The sequence below is a fragment of the Marmota monax genome, unplaced genomic scaffold, assembly GCF_021218885.2.
Source record: "Marmota monax isolate L192 unplaced genomic scaffold, Marmota_monax_Labrador192_F-V1.1 WCK01_AAM20220418_F8-fsc00005, whole genome shotgun sequence".
Classification (NCBI taxonomy): Eukaryota; Metazoa; Chordata; class Mammalia; order Rodentia; family Sciuridae; genus Marmota; species Marmota monax.
Genome location: NW_026692254.1, coordinates 5,904,555 through 5,922,052, shown reverse-complemented (window position 1 = coordinate 5,922,052; position 17,498 = coordinate 5,904,555). Strand labels below are relative to the sequence as shown.

At 39.4% G+C, this 17,498-nt stretch overlaps 1 protein-coding gene across 3 annotated transcripts in view; it reads right to left on the bottom strand.

Annotated features, from left to right (window-relative positions):
• The window catches only part of Cfap61 (cilia and flagella associated protein 61), a 273,395-nt gene that overhangs the window by 91,748 nt on the left and 164,149 nt on the right, over nt 1–17,498 (bottom strand). For all 3 annotated transcript variants that reach the window (XM_046434983.2, XM_046434992.2, XM_058576462.1), the window contains 2 exons: nt 12,861–13,029; nt 4,424–4,598 (listed from right to left, as the gene is read on the bottom strand). In XM_046434983.2, the coding sequence (XP_046290939.1) occupies nt 4,424–4,598; nt 12,861–13,029 (344 nt within the window). The remainder of the gene's footprint in view (nt 1–4,423; nt 4,599–12,860; nt 13,030–17,498) is intronic.

Sequence of the window (17,498 nt, the reverse complement as noted above, 5' to 3'; positions counted from 1 at the left end):
GCTTTCCAGATTGGCTGCACCAATTTGCAGTGCCACCAGCAATGTATGAGTGTGCCTTTTCCCCACATACTCACCAACACTTATTGTTGTTTGTATTCTTAATAGCTGCTATTCTGACTGGAGTCAGATGAAATCTTAGAGTAGTTTTGATTTGCATTTCTCTAATTGCTAGAGATGTTGAACATTTTTTCATATATTTGTTGATTTCATATATTTGTTGATCTTCTTCTGAGAAGTGTCTGTTCAGTTCCTTGGCTCACTTATTGATTGGGTTATTTGTTTCTTGGTGTTAAGATTTTGAGTTCTTTATATGTCCTAGAGATTAGTGCTCTATCTGACGTGCGTGTGGTAAGAATTTGTGATAAGAGCCTCATAGTAGGCTCTCTATTCACCTTACTGATTGTTTCTTTTGCTGAGAAGAAGATTTTTAGTTTGAACCCATCCAACTTATTGATTCTTGTGCTACAGGAGTCTTATTAAGGAAGTTGGGGCCTAATCCAACATGATGGAAATTTGGGCCTACTTTTTCTTCTAATTGACTCAGTGTCTCTGGTTTAGTTCATAGGTCTTGATCCACTTTGAGTTGAGTTTTGTGTATGGTGAGAGATACGGGTTTAATTTCATTTTGTTGCATATGGATTTCCAATTTTCCCAGCACCATTTATTAAAGAGTTTTTTTCTCCAATGTACATTTTTGGTCCCTTTGTCAAATATAGGCTAACTGTAATTATGTGGGTTAGTCTCTGTATCCTCTATTCTGTATCATTGGTCTACCAGTCTATTTTGGTGCCAATACCATGCTGTTTTTGTTACTATTGCTCTGTAGTATAGTTTAAGGTCTGGTATAGTGATGCCACCTGTTTCCACTCTTCTTGCTAAAGATTGCTTTAGCTATTCTGGGTCTCTAATATTTCCAGATGAATTTCATGATTGCTTTTTCTATTTCTGTGAGGAATGCCATTGGGATTTTGATTGGAATTGCATAAAATATGTATAGTGCTTTTGGTAGTATGATCATTTTGACAATATTAATTCTTCCTATCTAAGAACAAGGGAGATCTTTCCATCTTCTAAGGTCTTCTTTAATTTCTTTCTTTAGCATTATGTAGTTTTCATGGTAGAGGTCTTTCACCTCTTTCGTTGATTTCCAAGTATTTTATTTTTTTATGCTATTTTAAATGGCATAGTTTTCCACATTTCCCTTTCAGAGGATTTGTCACTGATATACAGAAATGCCTTTGATTTATGGGTGTTGAGTTTGTAATCCTGCTACTTTGCTGAATTTATTCATTAGTTCTAGAAGTTTTCTGGTGGAATTTTTTGGGTCTTCTAGGTATAGAATCATATCATCAGCAAATAGTGCTAATTTGAGTTCTTCTTTACCTATCCATATCCCTTTAATTTCTTTCAACTGTCTAATTGCTCTGGCCAGTGTTTCAAGAATTATGTAAAATAGAAGTGGCGAAAGAGGACATCCCTGTCTTGTTCCAGTTTTTATAGGAAATGCTTTCAATTTTTCTCCATTTTGAATGATGTTGCCCTGGGGCTTAGCATAGATAGCTTTTATGATATTGAGATATGTTCCTGTTATCCCTAGTTTTTCTAGTGTTTTGAACATGAAGGGGTGCTGTATTTTGTCAGATGCTTTTTCTGCATCTATTGAAATGATAATATGGTTCTCATCTTTAAATCTATTGATGTGATGAATTACATTTATTGATTTCCATATGTTGGACCAACCTTGCATTCCTGGAATGAACCCCACTTGATTGTGGTGTACTGTCTTTTTGATATGTTTTTGTATTTAATTTGCCCAAATTTTATTGAGAATTTTTGCATCTATGTTCATTAGAGATATTGGTTTGAAGTTTTCTTTCTTTGATTTTCATTGTTGTTTTTCATTTCCTCTTCGTGGAATATTTTGCTGAGGATGTTCTGTAGTGCAGGTTTTCTAGTTGTAAATTCTTTTAACTTTTGTTTATCATGGAATATTTTTATTTCATCATCAAATCTGAAGCTTCATCTTGCCAACCAAGACTCGTGGTTGGCAACCATTTTCTTTCAGAGCTTGGTATATTTGTTCCATGATCTCCAGGCTTTGAGAGTCTGGGTTAAAAAATCCGCTGATATGAACTGGTCTCCCCTATATGTGATCTGATTCCTCTCTCTTGCAGCTTTTAAGATTCTATCCTTATTCTGTATGCTAGGCACTTTCATTATAATGGGCCTTGTTGTAGATCTGTTGTAACTTTGTACATTTGGTGTCCTGTAAGCCTCTTGGATTTGGTTTTCCAATTCACTCTTCATGCTTGGGAAATGTTCTGATATTATCTCATTGAAGAGATTGTACATTCCTTTGGTTTGAAATTCTGTGCCTTCCTCTATCCCAATGACTCTTAGATTTAGTCTTTTGATGTTGTCCCATAATTCTTGGATGTTCTGTTCATGGTTTCTTACTATCTTCATTGTGTGATCAACTTTATTTTCCAGATTGTATACTTTGTCTTTATTATCTAATTCTTCTTTCTTCTAAGTGACCTAGTCTGATGGTTATGCTTTCTATGTGTTTTTTACTTATTTTATTGTTTCCTTCATTTTAAGGATTTATGACTAATTTTTTTCTGAGTCTGTATCTCTTTCTTGAAGTAATCTTTAGCTACGTTTATTTGCTGTCTCATCTCTTTGTTGGAGTCGTCAATTTTTGTATGTTTGCTCATTTAGGTCATTCTTTAATTCACAGATCATTTTAATTATGAACCTTCTAAACTCCTTCTCTGACATTTCACCAACTTTGCTGTTCATGGGTTCTGTTGTAGTATCCTGGTTTGTTTGGGGAACTTTCCTCCCTTGTTTTTTCATGTTGTCTATGTGTCTTCCTTTGTTGCAGTGTGGATCTGAGATATTACAGTTTCTACCCTATATTCTTGTAGTACCTGTGCAGATTGTCTGTACCTCACCTTGATGTTCCAGACCCTGCTGGTGTCCCTCAATGTATGCCACTGCAACTAAAGGTGGTGGCAGCAATAGCCAAAGTAACTCACAATAATAGTGGAGATGCCCCAAGATGGATGCAATGTCTTACAGAGATGGGGCTGAAAGGGTGGGCCTTACACTGTCTTTGGGATGCCTGCTCTGAGATTCAGCTGCTTCTAGGCTCTGTCTGTTTAAAACGTAGGGGTTACTGCATGGGGAAGGCTATGGCGATGTCTGCAGTGTCCCAAGATGGAAGTAGGTTAGGCTTGGGCTCCCAGGTTGGGGGGGGCGTGGCAAACTCGAACCTACCCTAGGCCTGGGTCCTGCGCAAGTTGGTGTGGGCCTAGTAATTTTTTTAATGCGGTCAATATTCTAACTTGGCAAAAAGTTTTGGTGGATTTAAACCATCCACCAAAAATCAGGAGAAACTATATTTTATTGTAATGTATTAATTACATTAATATAATTAATATAATAATGATATAATATAATAATCATATAATATAAAATGATTAATATAATGATAATATAATAATTGATATAATAATGAAGGTAATTAAATTTTATTTACATAAATGTATTTTAAAGGTGCACATTTAGTCTTACACATTGATGCCCACTTCCTGGGCAATTACTGGTCCTTGTATCCTGGCCTGAACTGAAGGTCAGGATTAGAATTTCAGCTATCACCATAGGAGGTTGCCACATTCTACGAGATCATTAATTCTCCCTGGCCTTAGGTAAAACAAAGGGGCTGAATGTACAAAATCATCTCCAAACTTGGACTTCCAGGTTTCGACTAGAGACACATGGGTAGCTGAGCCCTGTTCTGGTGGTTTTATGAGTCAAACGATTTCAGTGAAATTCAAGCAATGGAGAGAAGGATGCTTGAGAAAACGCTTTTGAGTGGCGAAGGCATTTGTACAAATGTTTTACTTTCTCACTTGGATTCAAAAAGTGGTATGTAACTCGAATATGTGGATTTGTGGCAAGAACAGCACGGGCAACAGCAAGAAAGAGAACAATGGCTTGTGAAAAGAAGAAAAGAGCCCTTCCAATGTGAGTCTTTCTTTTTCTTCTTTGGTCTTTTCAGCTTCACAAAAGGAGACATATTTTCCATATAATTGCTAAACATGTTTGCTTATTAAATTATTCTTTAATTAGTTAATGATTTTAGCCATGCTTTGCTCTTCGGATATTCATTTTGTGTAATAAAATAATTATAGATAATTAAACTATCTCAAGCCTTTTTCTTTCCCCCAGCAAACAGGCTGGGTCTCCAAAAATGACAACAAGTTGTAAATTAATCTGGAAAACAAAGCATGACAGATGAATGATTTGCTTGGAATTAATTAGGCACTAATTATATACTGGAACTAGATGAAGAATGAGACTCATTATAAAAATAAAACGCTGTTCTGAAAAGATGCATGGCTACTGATATCTTTACCTTCGGTGGGGAAGTATTGCTTCCTTATCCAGACCAGGGCACTTAAGCAGTCTTCCTCCTCGTTGAGAATGAAATGGTTGCTGGGAACTTTCCCAGCGTATTGCAGTTGACTGCTTTCTGGAACCTCTCTGTTTGTCAGGTGTTGCCCAGGGTCGGCCCCGGTAGGGCATGGGACCTGAGGTAGAAGGAGAAATGCTTATTTTAGTGGTACGACGTGAAGATCTGACACAGTTTTACAATAATAATGATAAAATGCACTTGGCAATGTCTGATATAGATATGTCCTTTTATGTTCCCAGATATAATTAATTAGCTTTTAATAGAAAGGGGAGAAAACAAACAAATAAGACAAAATGGACCATTTAGAGACAATGCTCAGAAGGAATCACTCTGGCTGTCTGTTTTATTTGGCTTTTTTGCTGCTACGACTGAAAGAGAAGATAAGAACAACTGTAGAGAAGGAAAATTTATTTGGGGGCTCACAGTTTCAGAGGTCTCAGTCCACGGACAGCAGGCTCCATTCCTCAGGGCTTGAGTGAAGCAGAACACCATGGCAGAAGAGTGTGGTAGAGGGAAGCAGCTCACATAATGATGAGACAGCAGAGAGAGGGACTCTACTTACCAGATACAAAATATATAACTCAAAGGCATGTTCTCAATGACCCACCTTCTCCAGCCACACCTAACCCACATTTAGCTACCACTCTGTTAATCCCATCAGGGAATTAATTCACCAATTGGGTCAAGGCTCTCATAATCCAATCATTTCTCCTCTAAACCTTCTTGTGATGTCTCACACTTGAGCTTTTGGAGAACACCTCACTTCCAAACCATAACACTGTCTAATGTAAAATAAATTATTCCAAAACTTATTGGTAGAAACAATTGTTTATTAGGCTCATGGATTCTGTCAGCCAATAATTAAGACAGGGCATGTTAAGGGACAGCTTAACTGTTCCACAACATTTAGAACCTCAGATGGACAGATTAAAGGGCTGAGGGTGATTTGATGGCTGGAAGGTGGAGTCATTTGAAGGTATAATATCTCAGTTATTTTACTTTTCCCACAAAATATGTGAGGACTCAAAACTACCCATAAGTGGTCATTATCTACCTAGAAGTTGATGGTGTCTAAGACCTGGAACACTCACATGTGGAGAGATCCTGTGGCTTGGGCTTCCTCCTAACATGGTGGAAGTGTCCTGAGAGAGAGAAGCAGCACAGAGAGCCCCTTATTCTTCTCTAACCAGTCCTGGAAGTTGGCTACCATCATATGCATGGAAGTAGTCAGAGGTAGAGCTTTTGGGAAGTGTTGGATCATGACCAGAGGTAGGACTCAGTGGATTAATCCATTGATGCTGAATGGATTAGAATGAAGGGGTAGAACTATAGGCAGGTGAGGCATGGTTGGAAGGAATAGGTCACTGGGGGTGTACCCTTGAGGGACTACATCTTGATCCGAGCCCCTTCTTCTCTCCCTCTGCTTCCTGGCTGCTATGGGCTGAGCAGTTTTCCTCTACCACCTCCTTCCACCCTGTTGTTCAGATCCACAGCAATGGAATCAGCCCACCACGGACAGAATGAGACCTCTGAAACTGTGAGCCCAAATTAAACTTTTCTTCCCCTAAGTTGTTCTACAGGTATTTTGTTCACTGTGACGCAAAGCTAACACATCAGGATCAAGACGATGAAACTAAGGCTCCACTTCTTCAAGCAGGAGTAGCAAGGCTCTGGAAGGCAATGTCAAACTAAATTTGACTTGGTCTATCTGCCACAGAAGCAATTTTAATAGGTACTAAGATTCAAGTGTACAGAGGGGCTAGGCAGAAAAATACAAAAAGGGAAGTGGATTGTTATTTACTCATGAAAATTACAGGATTTTTTTCCAGGGAAATTGTCTCTCTTACTCTCTCCATCTTCCTTCTCTCTATTTATACAGAATCATCCCTGTATAACTTCTGTTCTCTCGCTTTTGACACTGACATGAGTGGAAACAGAAACTTTCCTCTACTGTAAAGAAAGTAATAGTGAAACCCCAATAAAGGATGGTGGCTGACACTTGTCCCCCATGTCAAGGATACAAACTAGAGAGCCTGTGTCCTGGCCAGAGTTCAGCTATGACTCAGCTCCATCCAGTTGTTGCCAGGGAAGAGCATGGATCAAGTAGGGCCAGATCTGATTGTTCAAGAAATGTCAAATACTGGGGTTTTTACATGGACTCTTGACTTTTTATTACTTTGGTTCAAATTAAAATCAAACAGTAAAAAAAATATAAAAAAATAAATAAATAAATAAATAAAATCAAACAGTATCCTGAAAGCCCAATGAATCAGCACAATGGCCTGAATTTGCCCGATGGGCCACTATTTTGCCCCTTCAATTTGGCTGCCAGGTGCAAATTATACAGAGGAGAAAAAGAGAAGGCACAGGATGCAAAACTTAACTGCAACTTGAGGTCTTTGTTGGAGGATCTATACCAGCTGTCTTGCGTATTCGTGTGGTAAGGTCTCAGGATTGTTAGGCAGGAATACTACTGCACCTATGATGGGCAGAAAGTTCACCTGCAGTGGAGAGGCCCCAGGCAAATTGCTAAATAACAGGTGGTCCCCTAATCTGAAGTGTGAGAACGAAGATGACACTCACTCCAAGGTGATTTTTCTTGGAATCATCTTAGAGTCACCATGAAGGTTACATCAGCTAATATATGATCATTTCATAGAAAACACTCGACTGCCATCCGGGACTCTCATTGCTCTGATGAAGGCTCTCAGCACAGCATGCTCCTGTCTCCTGGGGCTGGCCACTCCCTTGTGGAAGAGACTTCCAGACCATTAGAAGGCTGTTTCTTAGGGTGAATAAGCATCATATTCCCGTTGCTTCCGTGGACCTGTCCTAAATCAGCTTCCTGGGGTTATGATGTACAAGACTAGTTCTGACTAGCTGGTCATCCTAGCCACCGCAATTTTCATCTGTGTGGCTCAACATCTGGGGTGAATTTGAGCTTCTGGATGTGCCTTAGCTTGTCCTTTTCTTAAATGAGTAAGCCAGGTGTACACCCTTGTTTTTATGGCCTGTCCTTTGACACAATCATGTTCAGCCCATAATAGGTTTGTGACCTCTATATTGTCACCATGAATTTTGACCTTTGTCAGTGTTAATTGCTTTTGTGTCTCCAATTTTACTTTGTTGTGTATTAATATCACTGCTCTAAGAGCTGAGAGGATTTGCCTGACATAGTCTTTTATGGTTCTTTTTTTTTTTTCGGGGGTGTGTACCGGGGATTGAACTCAGGGGCACTTGACCACTGAGTCACATCCTCAGCCCTATTTTGTATTTAGAGACAGGGTCTCACTGAGTTGCTTAGTGCCTCACTATTGCTGAGGATCTCACTGAGTTGCTTAGTGCCTCACTATTGCTTGCAAACCTCCTGTCTCAGCCTCCGGAGAGCCTCTGGGATTACAGGCGTGTGTCACCGAATTCCTCTAAATAATAATGGGTCAACCCTGAAATATTACCTTTGGATTGCCTACTTAAGATGACTCATATTACTCCCTTTACACTTTTTTTTCCATATTTTCAGGAAGTTCTTGGTCTCTATTAGACTAACTTAGGTTGAGAGTCATAATTTCCTATTTCATAGTTATTTTCAGATTTACAAAAATTATTTAAATTACATTTGTGGTGCTTGCTACCTATCCTTATACTATTATAAAGTTCTAAATTTTCTTTTTTAATCTCAGTTATTTGGAGTACATTGCACTTTACAGTAAGGTTAAAAAAACATGGAAGATAATTTTTCTGAGGATATGCACATAAGAGAATGTCTCTTTGCTATCTTCTAAAATGATAGAATTAAGTAGACATATAATAACTGAACCATTAAATTTTCTCAGAATTCTGTGCAGTTGGTTTCATTTTATTTTGCAGTTTAACATCAAAGAGGGAATATTTTATGATTGCCTTATTTTTGCTCCTTTGTAAGGGGGTGCATTTGGTAATCTGTTATTTTTCTTCTGAAGCTTGTTCTCCTTTCACCTCCCGTCATTCTCATGCAACAATCAGAAATGTCTCATTCTCTGACATTTACCAGAATGTAACTAACTGAGAAATTTTTTCCTTGATTTTACTTGAAATCAATCAGTTAGACAATATTTTTTGGGGGGGTAAGGAGAGTTTTCTTCTAGCATGTCTTAAGTTATTGTTGTAAGTCTGCCCAGTGTCAAGAAGGGGAGGCACAGACTCCAACCCTCTGATGGGAGAAGTATCAGATAATTTGCAAGTGGTTCAAAAGAGCCACTTGCTTTGACTTTATGCTGTTACTTTTCCCTTCATTCATCTTCAGTGTGAATTCTCTTCCTACTAGATGCTGTCAAATGATAAGGGGAGTCCCACTCTCTAGTCTTTTCCTAGAAGGTACATCAACATAGATAGCTCTTTCCCCAGTCCCTATTTGTAGCAGACTCTTTCCTGGGGCTGCACTGTTCTGCTTACCACACTTTATTCTCATTCTAGATGTCATGAACCTCTCAGAGACTATGTCATATTGTTGAGTCATATCAGGTTGACTATAAACTGAAGTACCTATCTCTTTTTTCTAAAAAAAAAAAAAAGAGCTTTATAAGTGTACATAGTAGTTGTGTTCATCTCAACAAACTCACACATTCATAGAATGGAATTTGATTTCAGTTAATGAATCTTCTTACCTCCCATACTCCCTTCCCTCTGTAGGTTTCCTTCCTCTACTCTGCTAGACTTCCTTTTGCTTGTCTATTTATTTATATTTGATTGCTTTTTCTTACTTATACATAAATGTGAAGTTCCTGGTAGTATATTTATAGATGCACATAACATGATTTTCTAAGAATTCATTCTGTATTGCCTCCCCTTACCCATCCCTCCACTCTGTTTTTTGATCTCCTTCTTCTACATTACTTTCCTATATCTTTATGATGTCCTATTTTTTTCCCTCTTCCTTTCCTTTATTTTACCCTAGCTTCTGCATATGAAAGAAAACATTCAACCTTGGAGTTTCTGAGTCTGGCTTATTTCACTTAGCATGATGATCTCCATTTTCATCCACTTATTAGCAAATGCCATAATTTCTTTATTCTTTATAGCTGAGAAGAACTCCATTGTGAACCACAATTTCTTTTTTTTTTTTTTTGGTAGTGGTGGGGGTACCAGGAATTGAACTCAGGGGCACTTGACTACTGAGCCACAGCCCTATTTTGTATTTTATTTAGAAACAGGGTCTAACTGAGTTGCTTAGTACCTCGTTATTGCTGAGGCTGGCTTTGAACTCATGATACTCCTGCCTCAGCCTCCCAAGCTTCCGGGATTACAGGCGTGTGCCACCATGCCTGGCTCACAATTTCTTAATGCATTCATCTATTGATGGGCACGTGGGTTAATTCCATAATTTAGCTATCATGAATTGTGCTGCTATAAACATTGAGGTGGCCATACTGCTTTAGTATATTGATATTAGTTCTTTTGTGAAAATACCAAGGAGAGGAATAGCTAGGTCATACGGTGGTTTCATTCCTACTTGTTTTAGGAATCTCCATACTACTTGCCAGAGTGGTTATAATAGTCTGCGGTCTCACCAACAGTGTATACGTACACATTTTCCCCCACATCTTCGTCAGCATTCATATTGTCTGTATTCTTAATCATTGTCACTCTGACTGAAATAAGGGGAAATCCTAGTGTAGTTTTGATGTGCATTTCCCTGATTGCTAGAGATGTGAAGCATTTTTTTCATATATTTGTTGGTCATTTGTGTTTCTTGAGAAGTTTCTTTTCAGTTATTTTGCCCATTTACTGATTGGGTTATTTGTTGTTGTTTGGGTTTTGGTGTTAAGTTTGAGTTAAATTTGTGTTCTTCTTCCTTATGAGATTACCCAAGTCTAGGCACAGAGCAGGTATTATCCGTCTCTCAGTAACCATTTGCGAGTCATGTGATCTCATTTGGAAGTGATCTCAGAGTGGTTTTCAAAGGTGGCATGTATTCATTCAAAAACCAGTGAAAACTGATGAAGTGGGTGGGTAAGGAAGTTGGTACTGAAAATGAGATAGCTAAATGCCATATCATCTTTCAAAACAGAGAGGCCTTGAATAATGGCAACTTTGCAGTTGGCAGATCAAGGACAAAACTTCTATAAACATGGTATCTGGAGCTAGGGTAGTAAACACTTTATTCTAAAGCACTTTATTCTAGCAGAAATGCTTCAGACTGTATAGCTCAAGAAAGAGGACTTGGAAGTAAGAGAACAGCCCTCGTTACTCTCAGCCATGGCATACAATTAAAGATTTTACCTTGTGCACAGATTTTCTGATAAAAAGATTGTGTGATGTGCATTTGCATATCAAAATATTGCAGAATATTTTACAGTGAAGCATGCCATTTAAAAGGTCTAATTAGAGGTGAAAGATCATAATTATATTTTATAATAGATTGTCTTCTTGCTTTGGGTTTAGGTTTTATTTTCATCATTTTGTTTGACAAAATTGGGACAAAATCATGCGAGAATCAAAGAGAAGGAGATAGAAAAAGAAATACAAACTAGAAGGTCCCCAGTGAATTCAGCTGCCCTTTCTGTATTGCTCTATGTACCTTTGATTTTTATGTCCTTCTGGAAAAATTAAATTGGAACTCCCTTTATCACTTCTTCATTTCATTTTTCCCACTGTAAAAAGGGCAAGAGCTTAATGTGCCGCAAACCAAAGCTGCAGGGGCAGCTGGACACACATGGGCAGATGCCCGAGTCACTGGACAGCTGGCCCAGTCCTCTGCTCAGTTTCCAAAGTACGCAGTCGCCAGCAGCAGCTGGAACCCGTCGGGCAGGTGAGGGGGGACAGGCGAAAGGGGTGCATGGTGTTTTCTTTTGGTTTATTTTATTTTTTTTTAAGTATGAGGAATCCTTAAATATCAAAATGAGGTATCTCTCCAGTTCATTTTTATCCTTCAACCAAAATAAAAAAGGCATTCTTTTTTATCCTTTGAGAAAGAGACTTCTTAAAAAGAAAGAAAAAAAAAAGAAAGAAAGAAAAGTAAATTATTTAGAGATTCACCCAAGCTCCTCAAAGTGCAGTCCATTCACTAGCAGCAACGGCCTCACCAGGGAGCTTGTTAGAAACTACTATCTCAGGTTCTGCCACCCCACCCCAGGGCTCAGCATCTTGGTTTTAACCGGATGCTCTGAGGCTTTGTGTGTGCAGCCATGCAGTTTGACAAGTGCTGTTCTAAGATAAAGATGAAGGAATTCAACCTTGAGAAAATTCCAGCTGGTGATTCTCTGCCTTAGTTTATGATCATCTGGGAAGCTTAAAAAAATACTGCAGGAGCTGGGCACAGTGACACACACCTGTAATCACAGTGACTTGGGAGGCTGAAGCAGGAGGATCACAAGTTCAAGACCAGCCTTGGCAATTTAGCAAAATGGGATCGCAAACAAAACCCCCAAGGTCCTAGGGATGTAGCTCCGTGGTAAAGCACCCCTGGGTATTACAACAACAACAACAAAAACAGGCCCACCAAAATAACTAAAACAATTTCCAGAGGCAGCGCCTAGGGATAGGTGTTTTCAAAGCATCCCAGGGGATCTCAATGTGCAGACAAAGCAGGGAACATTGCTAAAGTGACTGCTCACCACATGCAGTAACAGCGCTAGTACTGAGACTCTGTCTGCTCCTTCTCCTGGCTTGGGAAAAGTAAAGAAAGCATACATGCATTGAATCCACCACCATGCATGAGACAGTCTAATTGAGATCCCATCCTTGAGTTTTAAAACAATGTATTTTCATGGGAGAGAGACTGTATTGTGGGCCACAGAAAATGCTAATGTGTACCAAGAAGTGGGAATATTAAAATCTGCTGCCTGAGACATGAACAGCTTCGGTTGAATCCAGCAATGCCGTATTCAAATGTGGCTTGAGAGATTAATCAAACGGGAAGCATGGTCACTGGGAAAGCAGTCAATCTGATTTCCTAGTTTTATAACTGAGAGACAAAATAAAATAAGGGTTGACAGAAGGTGCGCATGTTTGAAATACTTTTGCGTGAGTGCATTGCCACAGCCAAATGTTAGCCTCTTGAGGCATAAATTAATTTACCACAAATGTGTGCCTGGTTGTGTCTGGATTCTGCTATGGTGAGCCGTTAAGTGTTAGACTTTGGGACAACAGCTTAAGAATGACATTTCTCCAACTTGCTGTGATTTTTATCCTGGAGCAGAATGTTTTTCTTGGAATAGGTTTCTGGGAGGGTTTGCGGACACAATTCTGGTCATGTGCGCAGGCCTTGAAGAGCGCTTTTATGAATATAGAGTGGCAGCTGTCCGGGCAAGAAAGGATGCTCTTTACCCAGAGAGCATGTGCCCCAGTAAACACATTATCCGTGGAGATCTCCAAACACATCCCATGTGCACAGCCTCACCTGGTACTGCTGCCCGGTACAGAGGATGAGGTGGTCGTACAGCACGATTTGGTCCTTGGAAACTATTACGTGCTTGGCTGCTCGGTCTATGCCAGTCATTCTACCAACCACAACATTAACCCAGGAGCACAGTGACATCAATGCATAATCTTTATCATTAAAACAGTGGCTGCAAAGAGAGAAGCTCCATAAGTGACATTTGAGCAGCTGACAGCGGGCATTAATTAGACATCTGGTGAGCTGGTTCGAGTCCCCTAGTGAGCCAAGTCTGTGCTCTTGCTGTGAGTTTACCAGGATGGATGCTAGGAGATTTTTCGTTTTGAAACACTTAGGCACAAATTGACATCTTCCCATTAAAACTAAATTGTTCCACCTGGCTTAGGCCAGTCCACAAGGAAAGAGGTGTGTGTGTGTGTGTGTGTGTGTGTGTGTGTGTGTGTGTGTGTGTGAGAGAGAGAGAGAGAGAGAGAGAGAGAGAGAGAGAGAGATCACTTGTACACTTTCTTCTGCAAAGGGAATGAGGAAGAAGAAAGTAACATCATCGAGTGTTATTTTTGCTATTTTCCTAATATTTTTCAGTCAGTGACTTGTTCTTAGAATTAATGTATGGTTTCATGTCAAAAAAACAAAGCGCATTTTATTTAAAGAAATTTTCAATGAGGGAATTACATTCACAGCAAGAACAATCACTGGAGACTTTTGGGATTCACTCTTCAGGGCAGTGGTGCTTTATATTGGGCACACTTGTAAGTACACCAGGTCCAGGGTGACTGTTAATGCTGGGGCAGCGTACTGGTGGCAGTGTGGACTTTCATTTTCTGGGTTTTGTTGAGTTTGGGCACTCTCCTCTAATGTGACAAAAATGGGTTTCTTTCAGCTTTGGGTTTATTTAAAGACTTTTATGAGGGGTGTTACTGGAACTTTCTGAAAGGTTTAACCTTGTGTAAATGACCTTTGTAATGATCCTGTTCGGAAGATGGACAGTCTCAGGTGACAGGATAGTGTTTCATTTAAAATTAGGCTAGATGATCTTTTCCAGAAAGAACTATGCCAGGTCTGAGTCCCTGCTCTTCTGCCAATGAGCCTAGACTTTGGGAACCCTGTGTCCCCAGTTTCTTCACCTCTCAACATGGGGCACTTAGCCCACCCTCCATGCACAGTAAGGAATGAACATGAGCATGTAGGAGATGATATTTTGTCAAGTGGGATGCATATGTGAAGGGTACTATTTGAAATAATATTAATGGCACATAATCCTGTTTACTCTATTTGGAAGAAAACAGGGTTCTGAAGTGGTAATGGGAGAACATTTTTTTCTTTTTGATCCATACATGAGTCTGGTTTCACCACACAAAGAGAATTCTAGTAATGGATGCACATTAGACCCTGTTACACAGCCCTAGAAAGAGATGGGAGCTCTGGGCTTTGTATCTCTCTGTGAAACAACACTTAAAAACAAGAAAATTTCTCCTTAATAAAAAATAATAATAATAATAATAATAAAGAAAATCAGGGGCTGGCCTGTCACAGGAAAATAATGGATAGGGAGTTGAAATTCTTTTAAAAAGCCATTTTGATAGCTTTACAGAAATACAGGAAACTTCACTGGTTTTGTACATTCATGAGAGACCCACAAAGGATTGTTCTAGTTATACAATCTCTACTGCAAGCTGTCCAAGACGAGGAAAAATTAAACATAGTTAGTGTCCAGGGATTAGTCTTATGAGGATTTACTCAAAGATAAAAGCTCTCAGGGGAAATTTGTGAAAGGCTAAGACAATACTATTTTTAATGATGGTAGGACGGCAGTGTTGATAATGTCAGAATGCATATTTCAGACTTAAAATTTGAAGCTCTGTCCAGTGGGAACTGGTACTCGAACACCGATTTTCAGGAACCTTTACTCAGATGCAAAAAGAAGCATTGAAGGTTGTGGGATGCTTGCTTTTGCAGTCTGTTACTACTTGAATGACATTTCTTATGTTAAAATCTCACAGTGTAAGGGATTGCTGTCTATTGTGAATATTACTATCCATCTGGACCTTCTTTAATTTCTCCACAAGGGAAACTATAAGCAAAAAAAATTTCCAAAATTATTTCCTATGCAGAGTAAATAAGCCTTAGGATTCTAACACAGGAGGGACTCCCTCCCAGCTTGGTGATGCAAGACATACTCCTGCCAGGGTTCTCTGGAAAAGAAAGAACCAAAAAAAGGCGCACCAGTGAAACTTCATGTTGTCTCAAGTGAGCTTGACCCTGACTTGAAAGTAATATGAAAGGGGGTTGAGAATGTAGCTCAGTGGTAGAGCACTTGCCTAGCATGTACAAGGCCCTGGGTTCAGTCTCCAGCACCACAGGGGCAGAAATGTGAAAGGTTGTCTTTATAGAAAACTCTGGAGCCAGAGAATGAGAAGGGGGAGCGGGAAGCAGATATGCAGGAAGGGGAAATTTCTGGAAGAAGGCATAAATGAGGAGCGGCCTGCTTGTTCAATGTTGTAGTGCCCCCAGACCTGGTGGGCAGGAGACTTAGCCAAAGCTCCAGGTGCACAATTAGAAGCCAACTCCGGGGGAGCCAATAGAAGTCAGTGGAGACCTGCACCTCATGGAATCAGAACATTCAGAAATGGAAAAAACCTTAGAGGTTTTCAGAGAGTATTAATTGTGACATTCTTAGAAGAAGGACTGTTACAATTAACTTTCAATTATGCACGGTTGACTGTCCAATTAGTGGCTTCTCCTCCTTCCTGTTTCTCCTGCTTTCCTGCTGCTTCCCTTCAGCTGTGCTCTGGGCATGTCATTTGCACCTCCATCAGTGGTGGACAGAGTGGGGCAGGGGGCTTGGGGTGGACCAAAATGCTGTGCAAAAAAATAATAACTATAATAATGGAGCAAAACACTAGTTAAGAACAAGTTCAAAAGTAGTATTCGGAATGAGGAATTTAAATGATTAAATTTATGGATGTTGTTTGTCCTTGTTGTTTTTAAACTCCATAATCAGAGAGAATTTCCTTTATTCTGGTATGAGGGCCATTTAAGGGAACATCCTGTTAACAGGCTTCCAAGAGTTAGGATATTATGTAGTGGCTCATATGGACGGATGTAGCTGTTTGGTGCCTGTCTTATTATGATTGAGGGAATGCCTGCAGTTCTTTGGAGGCAACATTGGTATATTCCACATCATGTAAAGAAAAAACATAGTTTTAAAATGCAAATTATATAACATTCAGAAGGATTTCAGTAGCACTAAAAATAAAACAAAATAAAATAGTGCAGAGTAAGGGGAACTAGAGTAAGTTGAAGTATTGGTTGCAAATGAATGGGGTTGTCAGGGTAGACTTCATGGAAGACGTAAAATTTCAGAGAAAAAAAGCAAAGACCCCAAGGTGGACCAGCTTCTTGTGTTTGAGGGACATTAAAGTTGTTGATAGGGCTAGTGTGTAGAGAAAAGAGTAAAAAGTAAAAGATGATGTCAGAGAAGTAGATAGGAACAACAGACTTTAGTTTCAGAACATTCTAGAACTTTCTGTGATAATGAAAATGTTCTGTAGCTAAGCTAGTATGGTAGCCACTGCCATATGTGGCTATTTTGAGCTCTTGAAACGTGGTTAATGTGATTGAGGAGCTGAATTTTTTCATCTCATTTAATTTTAACTAATTTAAATTTAAATAGCCCCATGTGGCTAATAGCTGCTCTCTTGGACAGTGCAGTTCTGGGCCGTAAGGAGTTGACATGATCTGAGTCACATTTTTGCAGTGTTGCTGTGGTGACTGTGTTGAGAATGCAAAGAGGCAAGGACAGAAGCTAGGACATCTGGGGTATGGGTCTTACACCCATCCTGCAGGGATCAGACAGGGATCTTCAAAATGAACAACTTCTACCTAGGTACTCAGTCTGCCTATGCAGTAGTATAACGTCAGCAGAAAGTCCTTTATACCATTCTTTCCTATCACACTCTAACCTGGGGATGGATAGAACTTATACCAAGCTGGTTGCATTAAAACTCTTCTTAAATCAGCCTCCTTATATCAAAGAAAACATTCGGCATTTGGTTTTTTGGGATTGGCTAACTTCACTTAGTATTATCTTCTCTAACTCCATCCAGTTATCTGCAAATGCCATGATTTTATTCTCTTTTATTGCTGAGTAATATTCCATTGTGTATATATGCCACATTGTTTTAATCCATTCATCTAATGAAGGGCATCTAGGTTGGTTCCACATTTTACCTATTGTGAATTGTGCTGCTATAAACATTGATGTGGCTGTGTCCCTGTAGTATGCTGTTTTTAAGTCTTTTGGGTATAGACCAAGGAGAGGGATAGCTGGGTCAAATGGTAGTTCCATTCCCAGATTTCCAAGGAATCTCCATACTGCTTTCCATATTGGAGGCTGATTCATAGTGGGATAGGGAGAGGGAGCATGGGAGGATAGACAAACTCTAGATAGGGCAGAGGGTGGGAAGGGACAAGAGGAGGCATGAGGTTATAAATGATGGTGGAATGTGATGGACATTATTATCCAAAGTACATGTATGAAGACACGAATTGGTGTGAATATACTATACTTTGTATACAACCAGAGATATGAAAAATTTTGCTCTATATGTGTAATAAGAATTGTAATGCATTCTGCTGTCA